This window comes from Melozone crissalis, unplaced genomic scaffold, assembly GCF_028551555.1.
Source record: "Melozone crissalis strain CALT ecotype California unplaced genomic scaffold, PUWL_Pcris_2 ptg000061l_1, whole genome shotgun sequence".
Taxonomy (NCBI): Eukaryota; Metazoa; Chordata; class Aves; order Passeriformes; family Passerellidae; genus Melozone; species Melozone crissalis.
The window spans coordinates 16,580,595-16,595,949 of record NW_026535839.1 but is presented as its reverse complement, the minus strand read 5'-3'; the positions used below and the strand labels follow the sequence as shown (position 1 = coordinate 16,595,949).

The following is a 15,355-nucleotide window of genomic DNA, read 5'->3' as shown; positions in this document are numbered from 1 at the left end:
GCAGGTGTTGGGAACCCTGTCCTGGAGGGACATCTTCAGATGACCTGACTAGACACGGGGCATGTCAACCTGGGGATGAAGTGTCAGCACCATGAGGCCTCTGGACTGACCATGCTGGGGTGTGGTGGAGGGTTTGTGGAGATGGGCAGCTCACATGAGCATCACTTCTGGCCTCCACAGGGCCTGAGTGCTCCAGTGGCCAAGGACATGGAAAATATGCCTGGGAAATTGCTGGGAGAGCCTTCTCAGGGGCAGCAGGGAAAATAAGGCACAACCGGTCAAAAATAGAAAACTTTATTGAAGTCAAATCCAACAGGGCAGCTGAGCTCAGCCCCACGGCAGGAGCCCAGCCTGCCGCTCACTGGGGTACAAAGAGGAGGGCAGGGGTCTCATAGGGCACAGGGGGTACAGCACGGGGGAGAGTGGGTGGTCCTCACCCGTGGGGCCCCAGGAAGAAGACAAAGCCACAGGCACTCGCTCCCCTTCTCCCTCCCTGGCTGGTTAAAGACAGAAGTGCCAAAGCAGAAATGTGGTGCAAGCTCCTAAGTGGCCAGACAGCCCGAGAAAGAGGGTCCTGCAAGCTCCACACTCAGGCCACGGCCTCGTGGCTCAGCTCCAAGCTCCAGTGCACACCAGCGAGCAGCCAAGACCTGCCTCCACCCTTTCTGCACGCAGAGACCCCCCCGGCAACACCAAGAGCAGTGACCCGACCGCAGCAGAGACCTCAGTGCCCCTATCCCCCGGCCCCAGCACAGCCCCAGCCCTGCCACACGGATGGGACATTCCTGTGCCACCAGGATCTGCAGACCCTCTCCTGCAGAGCTACAGCTCCAGGCTCGGTGCTCGTGCTATGGGAAGCCCGGATTTCACCGTGCCGACTGTGGCAGAGGGCCCGAGCCTGGGGGAAGCCGGAGCCTGAGCCTGGGAAAAAGGCAGAGCTGTGCTCCTCCGCCCAGCCCCACCTGCCCAGGCAGCCACAGCTCCCTTTGAGGCACTCTGGTGCAGCGATGGTGGCAGGCTCAGCCACACCAGCAGAGCCAGGCAGTGAGGCCAGAGCCTTCCCAACTGCTCCCTGGAGCAGGGTAGGGCTGGAACCCAGCTGTGGCAGGAGCAGGACCAGTCCCTCTTCCCCATGAGCCAGCCCAAGCAGAGGGAGGGATGGGAGGGTGGGCATCACCCTCCTTGGTGCTGTTAGAGTGGTCCCCAAAGGGGACGCAGGCGGGTGGCATTCCCTGCCCGGAGCCCCACATGCAGAGCCACACACATGCAGCACCCTTCGCGTCACCGTCACCCAGGCAGCGCCACCAGGACCCAGCCCCGGGCGCTCGGACAAGGGCTCGGACAGTTTTTGGCCTCCCCACAGCATCCCCATCCCCTCCCTGCACCACGCCCAGGCTCTGTGGCTCGGCTCCGGGGTAGTCCAACGCCAGCCCCCTGGGCCGCACATGCAGGGCTGGGGGCTAGTCCACGCTCACTCCCACACCTCTGTCCAGATGGCTCCCCGGTGCAGCGGGGGCGCCGCTGCCGGCCTCAGGATGAGCTCTCCTACCTGCTTGTTGGTGTATTTCTGGGGGTTGGTGCGGTAGCTGTAGTCCGAGTACTGCTCGGAGCCAGTCGAGTTGTTGTCCCCGGTGCCAACAAAGGTGTTGGTGGCCGGCAGGTCCTGCACCACTTGGTGCTTCTTGGAGGCGGAGGGTGACTGAGGCTGCAGCTGGATGGAGGGCAGCGGCGAGTTGGAGCGGTAGTGGCGGCCCAGGTCCGGGCTGCCCGGAGGGTAGTTCAGGGGCAGGTGGATCCGGGGGCTGTCGCTGACAGAGTCGTTCATGAGGTTGAACTTGAGCGATTTCTGCAGCCCCGTCTCCTCCTCATCCTCCGTGGGCTTGGGTGGCTTGGGAGACTTGCTCTTCTTCACCTTGTTCTTGCTCTTCCCGCCCTTGCTGGCCTGCTTGGGTGCGTACAGGTCCTTGGTCTCCTTCTTGCCCGCCTGGTAGCCGCTCTTGGCCTCACGCTGCCGGCAGTAGCGCACCAGGACCACGAGCACGATGACCAGGGTGACAGCCACGATGCCAGCAATCACCCCGAAGAGGATGTTGCTCCGCTGCTTGCTGCGCTCGTACTCGGGGTCGCCGGCGATGTCGATGTCCAGTGGGGTGTCCAGGCTGTGCCCCACCAGCGTGTCCAGCAGCGTGCGGTTGGCCAGCGTCTCGTTGACGTAGAAGTGCACCAGGGCCGTGCCGTGCCGCGAGGGCTTGCCCTTGTCGTTGACGCGCACGACCAGGCGGTGCAGGCCATGGTGCTTGCGCAGGATCTCCTTCTCCAGAGTGATGTCACCGCTCTGCGGGGAGATCTGGAAGAGCTCGAAGGGGTTTCCTCCTGTGATGCTGTAGATCAGCTCGGCGTTGATGCCCGAGTCGATGTCCTCCGCCTTGACCTTGCTCACCTGCTGGCCGGGGCTGGTGTGGGGCAAGATGTGCTTGTAGGTGGCGTTGGAGGGGGAAGTGATGAAGGGGGCATTGTCATTCTCATCCAAGACGTTGATGGTCACCCCTACGTAGGCAGACCTGGGGGGATCCCCACCGTCCACCGCCTTGAGTCGGAAGGTGTAGGTGCTCTGCTGCTCCCGGTCGAAAGAGATGCTGGAGAGGATGGTGCCAGTGCCATTTTGGATGACAAAATCCCCGTTGTCTTGCTCCACTGACAGCTGGATCCGGGCATTTTCTCCTTTGTCAGCATCGATGACCGTCACCATGCCCACAGGGCTGAGGGGTGGCATGTTCTCCATCACTGAGAAGTTGTAGCCGCTCAGCATGAACTTGGGGTCGTTGTCATTCCTGTCCATGACGTTGATGGCCACAGATGCTGTGCCCTGCTTGCTAGGGCTGCCCTTATCTTCTGCCACCACCAAGAACTCGTAGCGTTCCCGCTGCTCTCGGTCCAGCACCGCCTTCACCCGGATCTCCCCGGAGTCGGGGTCAATGGTGAAGGCGCCCTTGGAGGAGGGGTCTGTCACCAGGGAATAAACCAGCTTGGCATTGGAGCCGCTGTCAGCATCAGTGGCACTCACCTCCATGACCAGCTCGTCGGGCTCGTTGTTCTCAGGGAAGGCCACCTCAGTGAAGCTCTGGCTGAAGACAGGGGCGTTGTCATTGACATCCATCACCTGCACCTTCAAGGAGTTGGTGCTGGAGAGGGGTGGGTTCCCTGAGTCTACGGCCACAATCTCAATTGTGTACTCCTTCACCGACTCGTAGTCCAATGGTGTGGTGGTCTGCAGGAAGTATTTCTTCTTGCTGTCACTCCCTGTCTCACTGGCCTGGCGCAGCTGGAATGGGACATCCCCGGCCACCACACAGGTCACCACAGCATTTTCACCCTCATCTCGGTCGGACACCTGCACCAGAGCCACTGCTGTCTCTACTGGCACGTCCTCCGAGATGTTGGCCATGCCATCCTGGTGGGTGACCAACCCTATGCCCCGGATCTCTATGGAGGGCGCGTTGTCATTCATGTCCTTGATGGTGACCACCACCTGCGTGCGGGCGCTCTTGGGGTTGGCGCCCTTGTCCTTGGCCATGACAGAGAACTTGAGGGTGCCGATGTCCTCGCGGTCGATGGGGCCCTGCACGGTGATGAGCCCCGTGGCGCGGTCCAGGCGCAGCAGCCGCCGCACCATGTCCGAGGCCTGGTGGAAGGAGTAATCGATCTCGGCGTTGGCGCCCTGGTCCGAATCGTTGGCTTTCACCTGGGGGACAGAGGGACAAGCGGTGAGCAGGACAAGGGCACGGCGCAGCGAGCCCCTCCGCAAACCGCCGCGGCCTTCCTTGAGGACAGCCGGGGGGAAAAACCAGGATTTCCTCTTCTGGGGCCAAGGACTGTGGGGCAAAGAGCCTGGGACCAGCAGAGCAGCTGGGAGCCACCCTCGGGCACGGAGGCTCTGCCTCGCTCTTCCGGAGAAACCGGCTGGGCCGGTCGGCTGCGCTCCCCTCCCAGCCGGCTCCGGCACGCAGGGAATCCTCCGGAACCATGGAACCGTGCCGCTGAGACCCAGCCAGCAGCAGGGAGGGACTGCTCCAGCTGTGCCCCCGAGGAGGGGCTGGAGCAGCTGCCTGGCTCAGGTGAGGGCGAGGAGGGAGGCAACCCTGTGCGGAGCTGCAGCAGCTCCATCGCGGCATCTGGGGATGCAGCCACACAGGGACTGGGGCTGCCTGAGCCCCGCACAGCACCGTCCATCCCTGCCAGGAGCCCTGCATCCCCATAAACCTGCCTCTACACCTATTATTTGCTTTCTAAAGAAGATGAGGTTTGTCTAACATTTGCCTCCCTAATCGGCTCTCTGAGCAGCCTCTTCTCTGCACCATTTGCTGCTCCGCCGTTATCTTGCTCAGCAGATTTGGATGGAGAACGAAAGTTGTTAAATGTAAATTCCACCTTTTACCTCCACTCACAAAACAGGCGGAAGTCATTTTCCCCCTGAAAGATAAAAGCTGAGCAATGGCAGCAGCAGCATCTCAGCCCATTCTCCTCCCGGCCATGCAGCTCCCTTATCTGCTTCCAACTCCCATTCTCTTAACAGTGAAAAATGAATTCTTAAAAAATTCACATCAGAATTAGCAGGCAGATGAGAGCTGGCCGCGCTCCGCTTATTAAGATGGCAGCTGCAGATAAACAGATGTCGACTACTATCATCTCAATGCCCCCTCCAAGCCAAATCCACCAAGATCCAGCCCCGTGGGCTCTCTGGGCCAGTTTGCAGCGCTGCCCGAGCCGAGGCAGAGCCCCCGCTCCCTGCAGACAGCAGGGCACCTCCGGAGCGTGGCGAGCCCCGCGCACGGGCAGCAGGGATGCTCCCTATCCCCACCTCCTGAGTTTCCATGGAGCGGCCAAGGGAATGCAACTTATGAAAGGCTCTATGTCTTGTCTGCGGGCAGCACTGAGACCGCGCTGGCCCCAAGCCAGGCTCCCAGTGGCCCTCAGGTCCCAGCCCTCCCAGTAACCAGAACCCTGCTCCCTCCCTGCAGCTCTGCTGCTGCCCCTCAGCCGTGTCCTGCAGCCCCACTCCAGCTGCGCCTTCCTGTGCACCCTCTCCAACCTCACTTGAGCAGATGTGATACCCCTGGGACCTGCCTGCCCACTGGCCCTGCGTAACACTGTGAGCTCCTCCATCCAACCTTCCCTCCTCCCTGCAGGAACCACAGCCCTGTCAGTGCTCCTGGGTTGTCCCTGCAGCCAGGCAGGAGGGGAAACGGTGAGGAGAAGAGTCCTGAGCACTCACCTGGAGGACGGAGTGCCCCACAGGGCTGTTTTCAGAGAGCTCTGCCTCGTACAGGGCCTTCTCAAACTTGGGTGCATTGTCATTCATGTCCAGGATAGTGATGCGGAGCAGGGCACTGCTCGCCCGAGGGGGGTTCCCCCCATCCTGCACCTTGATGGTCAGATCGTAGGAGTCCCACTGCTCCCGGTCCAGGTTCCCCATGACGATCAGCTGGGGCTGCTTCTCATCCTGGTCCTCGGCCACCTGCAGCCCAAAGAGCTCCTGCGCCTCCGGACCAGCCATCAGCTCGTAAGAGGCAACGCCGTTGGGGCCCGAGTCCCGGTCCATGGCCAGCGGGATGGGGAAGAGCGTCCCGACGTTGGTATTCTCAGGGATGGAGAGGGTGAGGACAGGCGAGGCGAAGTTGGGGGTGTTGTCATTGATATCGAGCACCTCAATCTGCCCCTCGAGCAGGCGTGGGCTGCTGTTGGCGTTCAGGTTGGTGATGGACACCTCGAACTCCAGGAAGCAGGGCTCTCCGGGCAGGAGGTGCTGGCACTCCCGCAGGCTCTCCCGGTCGATGGAGGTCTCTGTGGTGTAGATGTCCCCAGTCTTGCCATCCACACGCAGGTACGGGGCCCCCACTTCCAGCTTGTAGAGGTGCCCCATGTCCGGTAAGCCATAGTCGGAGGCCAGGCTCCCTATGAGGGTGTTGGGGGGCTGTTCCTCCTGCACTTTGTAGACCGCACGTGTCCCCGAGGCCAGGGCAGGGAGCTGGCACAGGAGCCACAGGCCCAGGCAGGATGCCAGCGGGTTCATCCTGCGCTGCAGGGGAGCTGGAGGAGACACAGACACCGGAGGTTAGTGACCAGCCCCCTTCCCTGGCTACCCCTGCGCCATGCGGGGCCACACTCGGTCCTGGCACGGCTCCCCAAGGGAAGGGGCTGCTGGGGCCGGCTCCTGGCAGCCTCCAGTGCCCTGAAGGACCCGTCCCAGCTTGCAATGTTCCTGCAACGCCCTGCTGGAGTGAGTAACCCTGTCATTGAAACCTCAGCCCTGCCACTTGCAGGAAGCCACTCCTGCCACTGTCCACCCTCTTCGTCACCACACCAACTGTAATTAGACCCAACGAGGCACACTAACAGGGTGGACTGCAGGCAGCCTGCTGCCAACAACCCGATGGGAGCCGGCCAGACTCTGAGACAGCTTCTCACCACCCAAACACAGGAGCATTGTGTGCCACCAGTGCAGGGGCACTGCCTGCCACGCACGGCAGGGACACACGGGCACTGCACGCAGCTGCCAGCCCTGCAGAAACGAGAGCACCAAACAGGGAATTCTGCCTGCTCTGCAGGGATGTGGGGCTCACACCGTCCAGCACTGCAGGGATGTGGGGCTGACACCCATTCAGAACGGCAGGGATGTGGGGCTGACACCCATTTGGCACTGCAGAGATGTGGGGCTGACACCCATCTGGCACCGCAGGGATGTGGGGCTGACACCCATCCATCACCGCAGAGATGTGGGGCTGACATCCACACGGCACTGCAGGACCATGGGACATTGAAGGGATACAGGACTGACACCCACCCAGGGACACAGGGCACTGCAGGGATGCAGGGCTGCCATGCACCCAGCACTGCAGGGACACGGGCCACTGCCAGCATACAGCTCCCTGCCATCCATCACTGCCTGCACTGCAGGAACAGCAGCAGCCATCACTTTGGGGACACCGGACACTGCAGGACTGCTGCCCATCCAGCACTGCAGGAACATGAGGCGCTCCAGGGATGCTGCCTGTCCAGCACTGCAGGGCTGCAGGGCACTGCAGGGCCATGGGGTGATGATGCAGGGCTGCCACCCCTCCAGCACTGCAGGGCCGTGAGGCACCGCTGTGGCAGGAACAGAGCAGCGCTGCCCTCGCTGCACTGCCAGCACAATGGCACTGCCAGCCTCGCACTGCCAGGTACAGAGGCACCACCCACCCGGCACTGCAGGGATGCAGGGCCCTGAGCCTCATCTCTCCTGCACGGCCTGTGGAGCACTGCCACCCCCGGTGTCCCGGCAGTCAGAGGGACACGGGGTCCCTGCCCAGGCTGTGCTGCAGTGCAGGAGCCCCCAGGCAGCCCCCGGCAGTGCCCAGCCCCAGCACACTGCAACGGCAGCACAGCATCCCCCTTGCTGCACAGTCACTAGGCAACCCCACACCCTGCGCCAGCAGCTCCTGTTCCCTTCCTCACTGCAGACACACTGTTCCTTCCCGTTCCTCCCACTCCAGTCTGGGACATGGCACGCACTGGGTGCCCACCCTGTGCCGGTGCCCACCTCACTGCTGCAGCACACTGCCGGGAGCGCTGCCCCCCTGCATTGCAGAGACACCCCTGCACCGCTGCACCCTTGCACCACTGCACCCCTACACCGCTGCACCCCTGCACCGCTGCACCGCTGTCCCCGTCACTGGCACCTCTCCCCTGTGCCCACACACTGCCCAGGCCATGCCATCCCCACAGGCTGTCCCCTCCTGTGCCAAGCCACATGACCTGCCACCAAGCCCCTGAAGGTGCTATGCTTGGCCACCAGCTTTCCTGTTCCATTCTGGGAACACATTTTCCGCCTCCAGGGTCCAGGAGCTTCTGCTGAGCTGTGAGCATAAAGTGGTTCAACACAGCTCACTGGCACCCAGAAGCCCAGAGACTGGATGCCCTAAAATGAACAGCCACAAACATCTGGCAAGGCCCCACAGCATCATCCGGCTCTCGCCGCTCCCATCACTCCCTCTCTCCACACTCTGCACCCAAGGACAAGCAAACACTCCATGGGCAAGCGCTCCATCACCATCCCCCTCCGTGGTGCCACACTGCAAGTGCCCAGTTCCTGGTTAGCCTGGCATGGTATGGATCATCAGCATGTGGAACATCCTGCACTGTGCTCTTTGGTACTTCCCACAAGCCAACAGCTCCCGGTCCCTCCACCCCTCTGCTTCCCCATGGACACGGGGACATGGATGAGATGAGCTCTGCCTCTGCAGTGGAAATACATCTCTGTGCCTGGAGAAGAGCCTGTGGCCCCGAAGCCAAGCTTGCCTCTGCTTGTCCTGCCCCTTCCTTTGTGCAGAGCAAATCCATCCTCAGCTGGCTGAGGCCGTGCAGAGCTGCCCCAACCAGCAAGGGATGTGTGACTCCAGGAGGAAGGGATGAGGAGAGAGAGCAGGACATCTTCCATCCCTGGAGCGGGCTGAGGATGGAGGAGGTCAGGAGCCAGGCAGAAACACAACAGATTTTTGCATTAGCACGGGCAGTCTGTGCACACACATGTGTGTGTCCGTGCTGAGTGTGCACCGTGAGCGTCCCAGAGTGCGCACCTGCCCGGAGCACGGCCCTGTGTCCATAGCTAAAGGCACACTGTCCCACCTGTGCCCTGGCAGGGTGTGCAGCTGTGTCCCACGGGGCAAGGAGCACATCCCTGCCCGCTCTGGGCCCGTGCCCCGGGTGTGAGCTCGGGCTCCTGCACGTGTGCACGCCCCACACAGCGCGTGTGCCCGCGTGTGCCCGCGTGTGCGCATGCCCCAGTGCATGTGCGTGATGTCACCCGTGCGGGGGCACTGGCACCTGGGTCACGCTCATGTCTGCCACCCCCCGGGTGTGCTCACACCAGACCCCCCTCACCCAGCTGCCTCCATGGGGTGAACCTGCCCTGAGATCCACCAGGTCTGTGCTCCTGTGAGTGAGGACAGGAAACATGGGCAGCTCCAGCTGTTGGGAAAGGGCTCCTGGAGGATGCCCGGGCTGGGAGAGGCACCGTGCCCGCTGCTGGGCTGTTTGCACTGGGCTGGGCCTGGTGCTGGTGACGTAGCCACATCCTGACTAAGCCCTGGTGTGAGGTGAAAGATCACCAGGAAAGGGGAAAGTCTCAAGGCAATGCTGGTGCCTCACACGGCTGAGGGAGCTGGGAGGGAGGGCCCAGCAGCTGGAAACGCCAGGAGCCCTATGCCAGCCTGGAGGAGGAAGGGTGTCACCCAAAGGTGCCCAGCACCCAGGATTTCTGCTCCAAAACCAGGGCTGGACTCTGAGCCCAAGCCCCGTTCCTGCAGGTGAAGGGAGGCACTCTGCAGAGCAGGGAGCTGTGAGGAGGAAAAGGCCTGAGAGCCTGAGGGGCACTGCTGGAAGGCACGAGGGGCCCTGGGCTGGGCAGGATAAGGAATCAGCAGGGTCAGGAATCCTGCTCGGCACCCAGGCACCCAGGGGTGTGAATGACACGGTGAAGACGTGAGAGCCCAGAGCTGGGCGTGAGGAGGAGGAGGAGGAGGAGGAGGAAGCCTCCAAAAGCACGTCTGTGCAGGAGACACAGGCTTCCCAGGGGCCAGTCCAAGGCACCAGGCTATTTTCCCATGGGATCTAAGGACCATCCCACACTTTCTTCTCTGGTGCCAGGCACCTTTTTCCAACCTGCTGGCAAAGCACAGAGCACTTAAAAATAAAAGCCCCTCCCAAAACAACTATTCCTCCGCACACACAATTCTCCCTACGGGGAGTGTGTGAGAGAGACTGAACCACATGAGAGAGGCGTTAGTCACGCTGCTTAATGCATGACTGGGAAGCTCTCGGAGGACAGTGGCATGCAAAATCCGACAGAATTCAGCCATCCCCACCAAAAAAAAACAAGCCTTAATGAGAGAGAGGTTATAAAGCGCCGCGAATTTAAGCAACTGCTTGAACAAGCCTGTGCTCCCTGTGATTCCCACAGCCTGCTGGCCCCGTTCCACGGGAGGCAGCGCCGCTTCGGCAATGGGCACCAAAGTCCAGCCTCTCCTCGCTCCCAGCCGCTGATTGCGTGGCTCGGAGCCACGGCTCACAAGTCTGTCCAAAGCCTGCACTGAGCACACAAGTGCTAATCCCCCCTCCACGCTCCCCCCAGCCCGGCTCCGCCACCCGGAGCTGGAGCGAGCAGCAAACAGCTCATCGCAGCTCCACGCGGAGCACAGGGACCGTGCGAGCCGAGAACGCGGCCGCCGATGGTCAGTCCTGCGCCGAAGGCACGGCTGGGCTGAATCCTGGGTATTCCGTAGCACGCCCCAGGGTTTGCTCCAGCTCCGGCCGCCACTGCGGCTGCTCGGCGATTCTGCAGGCTGGGCCCGAGCGCCGGGAGCCGGAGCACCCCGCGAGCAGGAACTCCGCTGGCCTGGCAACAGCGTCACCCCAAAACCATCCCTGAGGAGCTGGACGGCGATGAAAAGCCGGCGAAGCCCAGGGCCCTCCCTCCTCTTGCTGCCTTCTCCACATCCCTTCCAAGTCTGGCAGCCGGCGAGGCAGAGACCTGTCAGAGCCTCCCTGGAGCGGCACCCTCATCCTCCAGCCGTGGGTTCCCCACGGCCACTCCGGGCTCTGTCCCCTCCCGCCACCATCCCACCCTCCAGCCCGGCTGGAGAGCGGCCCTGGGGCAAGACAGAAATGTCGCGGGCCTGGAACAGCCCGGCAGGGCCGCTGGGAGCCGGGCACGGCGGGAGCGGCTCCGCTCGGGGGATGCAGCCGGGAGGGTCGGGGGGACCTTGGGGAAGGGGCACAGGGTCCCCCCGGCCTCGCAGCGCTCCGCGGAGCCGCTGGTGCCGCTGCGGGGGCCGGGAGGGAGGATGGAGGCCGGGTGCGCGGCCGGCCCCCCGGCCGAGGCTCCCCCGCTCCCCGCGGCGCTGCCCGGGCTGAGGCTCCGGCTGCGGGCACGGAGCGAGCGGAGCCCCCGCTCCCCCAGGCGGCTCCGGCAGCCCCGAGCACACGCACAGAGACACGCGCGGACACACGGACACACGCACGGACACACGCACGCAGACACCCGTGACAAAACCACGGGAGCCGCTCTGCCGGCACCGGCTCCGCGCTCAGCCCCGCGTACCGGGAAACAGGGATCCTCCGCGGCGCGGGCAAACACAGCCCGCTGACACACTGGGAGCTCGCTGACACACTCAGAGCCCGCTAACACACTCAGAGCCCGCTGACACACTCGAAACCCGCTAACACACTCAGAGCTCGATGACACACTCGAAGCCCACTGGCACATTCGGAGCCCCCTGACACACTCGGAGCTCGCTGACACACTCAGAGCCCTCTGACACACTCGGAGCCTGCTGACACACTCGAAACCCGCTAACACGGTCGGAGCCGGCTGACACACTCGGAGCTGGCGGACACACTCGGAGCTGGCTGACACACTGGGAGCTCGCTGACACACTCACCGCACGCACACCCGTCACACACACACAGCTCCGCACACAGACACACGCACCCCACTCGCGTCCCCGCACTCCGGTGTCACACGGACCCCACGCGGACACCCCTCCTCACCCCCGGCGCCCCTCTCTCGCCGCCGCTCCGGCTCCCGCACAGCCCCGCTCCCAGCCGGCTCCCGGCTCACCCGCAACTTGTGCGGCTCCCACGCAGCCGCGCACCCCGCGGGCGCACACACCCAGGGCTGGACGAGGGGCACACACCCAGGGCCACCCCCACGCGGAAAAACAAACACCCCGAAACACGCGCGAACCCCCCCCACAGCCGCCCTCCCGCACCCCCCGCCCGCCCTGCGCTGTGCGGGGCTGGCCGCGCTCCGCTCCGCGCCGCACAACAACAAGTGGCAGCGCCGGGCGGGACCGGGGACGAGCGGGAGCCGCCCCGCTGTGCGCGGAGCCCCGCGCAGCCCGGAGCGGAGCGGAGGGATGCGGGATGCTCGGGAGCGGGATGCTCGCCAGCGCCGCTCCCGCCGCCGCCCGGCCCCGCGCTCCCGCACAGCGCCGAGCTCCGGCGCGCAGCATCCCGCACCCCCCCGCGGCTGTGCCTGGCTGCGGGCGGGGGTCCCGGCCCCTCCGCAGCTCTTACTTGGATGGTGCCGGCGCTGCGCTCCGTGCCGAGCCCCTGCGCGCTGGTCCCGCGGCGTCTCCATCGCCTCCTTCCCGCCGGGACCGCGCTCCCCCCACCCCCCCGGCTCCTCTCGAGCGTTATCCACGGATGAAATCAAATGGAAAAAAAACACTGAGAAAAAAAAAAAAAAAGGAAAAAAATAAAAAAAAAGAAAAAAAAGAAAAAAATGGGGAGGGGGGGCAAAAAAAATATAAATGTCCCGTGGGAACCGCCCCCCTCCCCGGGCCGGGGCTGCGGCTCCTCCGGCGGAGCGGCGGCTCAGGCTGGAGGCAGCCCCGGTGGGCAGCTCGGTCCGTGCCCGCCTCCGTCCCTCGGTGTGTGTGAGGATGTGCAGGCGAAGCGCAGCGCAGGCACGGCCCCTTCCCCCCCCGCCCGCCGCTGCCTCCGCCTCTCGCCGCCGCCACCACGGGGAGGTGGAGCTCCGGCTCCTTATCAGATCCCGAGCCCGGCCGGGCTGCCGGGACCAGCGGGCAGCGGCTGCCGGGCAGAGCCGCCCGGCCCGGGGCTGCCGGCACCGCGCCCAGCGCCGTGCCCGGGGAGACGGGGGGTCCCCGCGGTCCCCCGGATCCCCTCACCCCGAGGACCCCTCCGCTCCGCGCCCCCACACGTGCGGCTCGGGTCTCCCTTCTCACTCCCCTCTCGGTGCTCTTAATAATTAATTCGCTCGTTTATTCTTCCAGCCGGCGCGCTTCACAGCCCCACAGCCCCGTGCACAGGGTCAGGGACCGGGCCAGCGCAGCCGGGAAGGTCCCTCCGTGTGGCACCGAGCTCGGCGGGGGCTGTGCCCACCCTCCCCGGCCCCCCAGCCCAGCAGGGCTGCGGGCAGGCTGCAGAGCCGCCCTGCTGGCTGCGGGGCCGGGGCTGGAGCCGGCACACCTCGGTGAATCACGGCTTTATTTATCGCAGGGTGTCGGGGCGCAGCAGGCACGGAGCACCTGCGGCTCCCAAAGCACCGCGAGCTCCCAGCGGCCCTGCGATGCTTTCACAAGCTGCTCTCCCTCAGCTGGCTCCTCACCCGGCACCTCGGATGGCCCAGCCAGGTCCCCGGGGCCTGGGGACAGCGCGTTCCATCCAGGGCTGCCCCTTCCCGTGCTGCCTCCGCCGCCTCCGCGCTCCTGCAAGGAGCGGCCGCGCTCCGTGCCGGGGGCTGCAGCTGCAGCCCGACCCCGCCAGAACCCTCAGCACCCTCCGAGGGTCTCGCAGCCCGTGGCGCTGCCCCTCACCCGCTTTCCGGGCCGGCTGCGGCGCGGATTTCTCGCCAGGATGCTGGAAAGTCCTTCCCGCTCCGCCGCAGCGAGGATGGGAGCGCGTCTCCCCGCTGAGCTACGCCAACCTGTTGCGCAGCGCCCTTCGCTGCACACATGCTCAGCTCGGCTGCATGACTGCACCATCTAGAGGCTGCGCCTGCCTGCTCGGAGCAGCCTGGCTCTATCTCACCCCCTAAATCGCCCCGTTTTCCCCCCCAAAATTGCCGTGCTTTTCTTCTAAATCTCCCCGCTTTTCCCCAGCAACAAGCGGGTTCAGGCCGTGGCAGGGCTGCATCCCGCTGGGCAGGAAAAGGGGGCTGGCTAGTCAACCCCAGCTCTCCTCCCAGACTTTCTGCTCCTCCAGAGATGTCGGCTCCTCCGTGTGTATGTGCAGGGTTTTTTTTCCGAGTGTCAATTCACATGAAGCCAATTTAGCAGGAGATGTGAATTGAGAAGCCAGGGAAGGTCACAGCCCACCTTTGGGGCAGGGAGAGGAGCTGTGGGGTTTGTCAGGCTGTGCCCTGCTGATCCAGCCTGAGCTGGGCAAGGAGAGGGAAGGAAATTCTCCGGAGACAAGGGGAGATTTGATGGATCAGTAACTGGCAGCCCTCCTTGGGGGGACAGAGAGCTGGAGAGAAGGGAGAAACCGAAAGAGTGACCCCGTGGATCTGAGGCTGCCCGTGGAGCAGGGACAGCAAACTTTAGAGATTGCTGGGGACCAAAGGTTTGCATTTCACAAGAGTCACGGGGCAGTGAAGGAGTCGATGGGCAGCGGCACAGGGAGTGCCGGGGAGCTGGGCACGTACAGGGATCACTGGATGCCGCTGGTTTGTGGGACACCCGTGACTGTCACCTCAGCCTCTGATCACACATGTTTCTGAGGGACAGGTCCAGGCTCTAGGAATGCAGGGGAAATGTGGCCTGGCATCAGGAGCCACCTTTGTGCAGCCCAGGGGAGCAGCCTGGCAGAGCCTCTGCAGTGGCCTGGGGAGCCGGGGGGACACCGTGTCCAGGCCCCTGCTGGCCTGGTATCCCAGGGCTGCCTCATCCATCTCTGCTTTCCTCCTCCACCCCAGTGCCTTTGAATGCCCCTCCCAAAGTGCTCCTTGCCCTCTGACAACACAGGAAGCTTGCTTTTCCCTGTACTTCCTTCTCCTGAGCGTTATTGTAGAATCCCAGAATGGTTTGGGCTGGAAAGGAGCTCAAAGACCATTTAATTCCACCCTTGTCTGGCAGGGGCACCTTGCACTATCCCAGGGTGCTCCGAGCCCCATCCAACCTTACCCTAAACACTTCCAGGGATGGAGCATCCGCAGCTTCTCTGGGCAACCTGAGTCTCACCACCCTACCAGGGAAGAATTCCACCCCGTGTATGTAGCAGCTCCAGATGAGTCACCCATCCTCACCTTGTCTTCACCATTCCCAGAAAGCAGAGCCAGTCTGAGCAACAAGAAGCCCTGAGGCTGCAGCTCTGTCTGCAGAGTTACTCGGTGAGCCCCTGCAGGGCTGGCAGTGCCACCACCCCCGGAGCTGCTGCTGGAGGCTCTGCCTTGCCCCCAGCTCCGGGTCCCCCGTGCTGGGCTGCTCCAGGTGCCCCGTGCTGGCCTGTCCTGGCATCACACAGGCAGCTGCTCCCTGCTGCCGGTGGGGCCTTGTCAGAAGAACAAAGCCTGCGAGGGAAGAGCATCCAGCTAAATCTCTGGGAAAGCGAGAAGAAAGGGAAACACGGAGAGCAAATGAACCTTACAAGAGAATAAATACCCCCTCCCCAACACGCACACGCAGCAACCTGGCTGCCGTCTGCTGCAAGGAGTTCAAAGGCTCCTCTGTTCTCTCTCTCATCAGCTCTGGGCTCCGCAGGAGAAGCAGCAGCTCGGATTTGGGCAGCAAATGCTAATAACACAGATGTTCTGACAATCCGCTTGTTTCTACAATTAAAAACAAAAAGATCCTCA

The 15,355-nt window shown here is 63.5% G+C and overlaps 1 protein-coding gene across 3 annotated transcripts in view; it reads right to left on the bottom strand.

Annotated features, from left to right (window-relative positions):
- Positions 1-13,311, bottom strand: part of PCDH1 (protocadherin 1) — a 56,949-nt gene extending 43,638 nt beyond the window's left edge. For 2 of the 3 annotated variants that reach the window (XM_054288290.1, XM_054288291.1), the window contains exons 1-3: positions 12,112-12,472; positions 5,273-6,087; positions 1,550-3,742 (exon numbers count right to left, since the gene is read on the bottom strand). In XM_054288290.1, the coding sequence (XP_054144265.1) occupies positions 1,550-3,742; positions 5,273-6,087; positions 12,112-12,175 (3,072 nt within the window). In that variant the 5' untranslated portion in view covers positions 12,176-12,472. Of the gene's footprint in view, positions 1-1,549; positions 3,743-5,272; positions 6,088-12,111; positions 12,473-13,168 lie in introns of those variants that run through there. The other variant, XM_054288292.1, reaches the window with a different exon arrangement.
- Between the last annotated feature and the right edge of the window lie 2,044 nt (positions 13,312-15,355).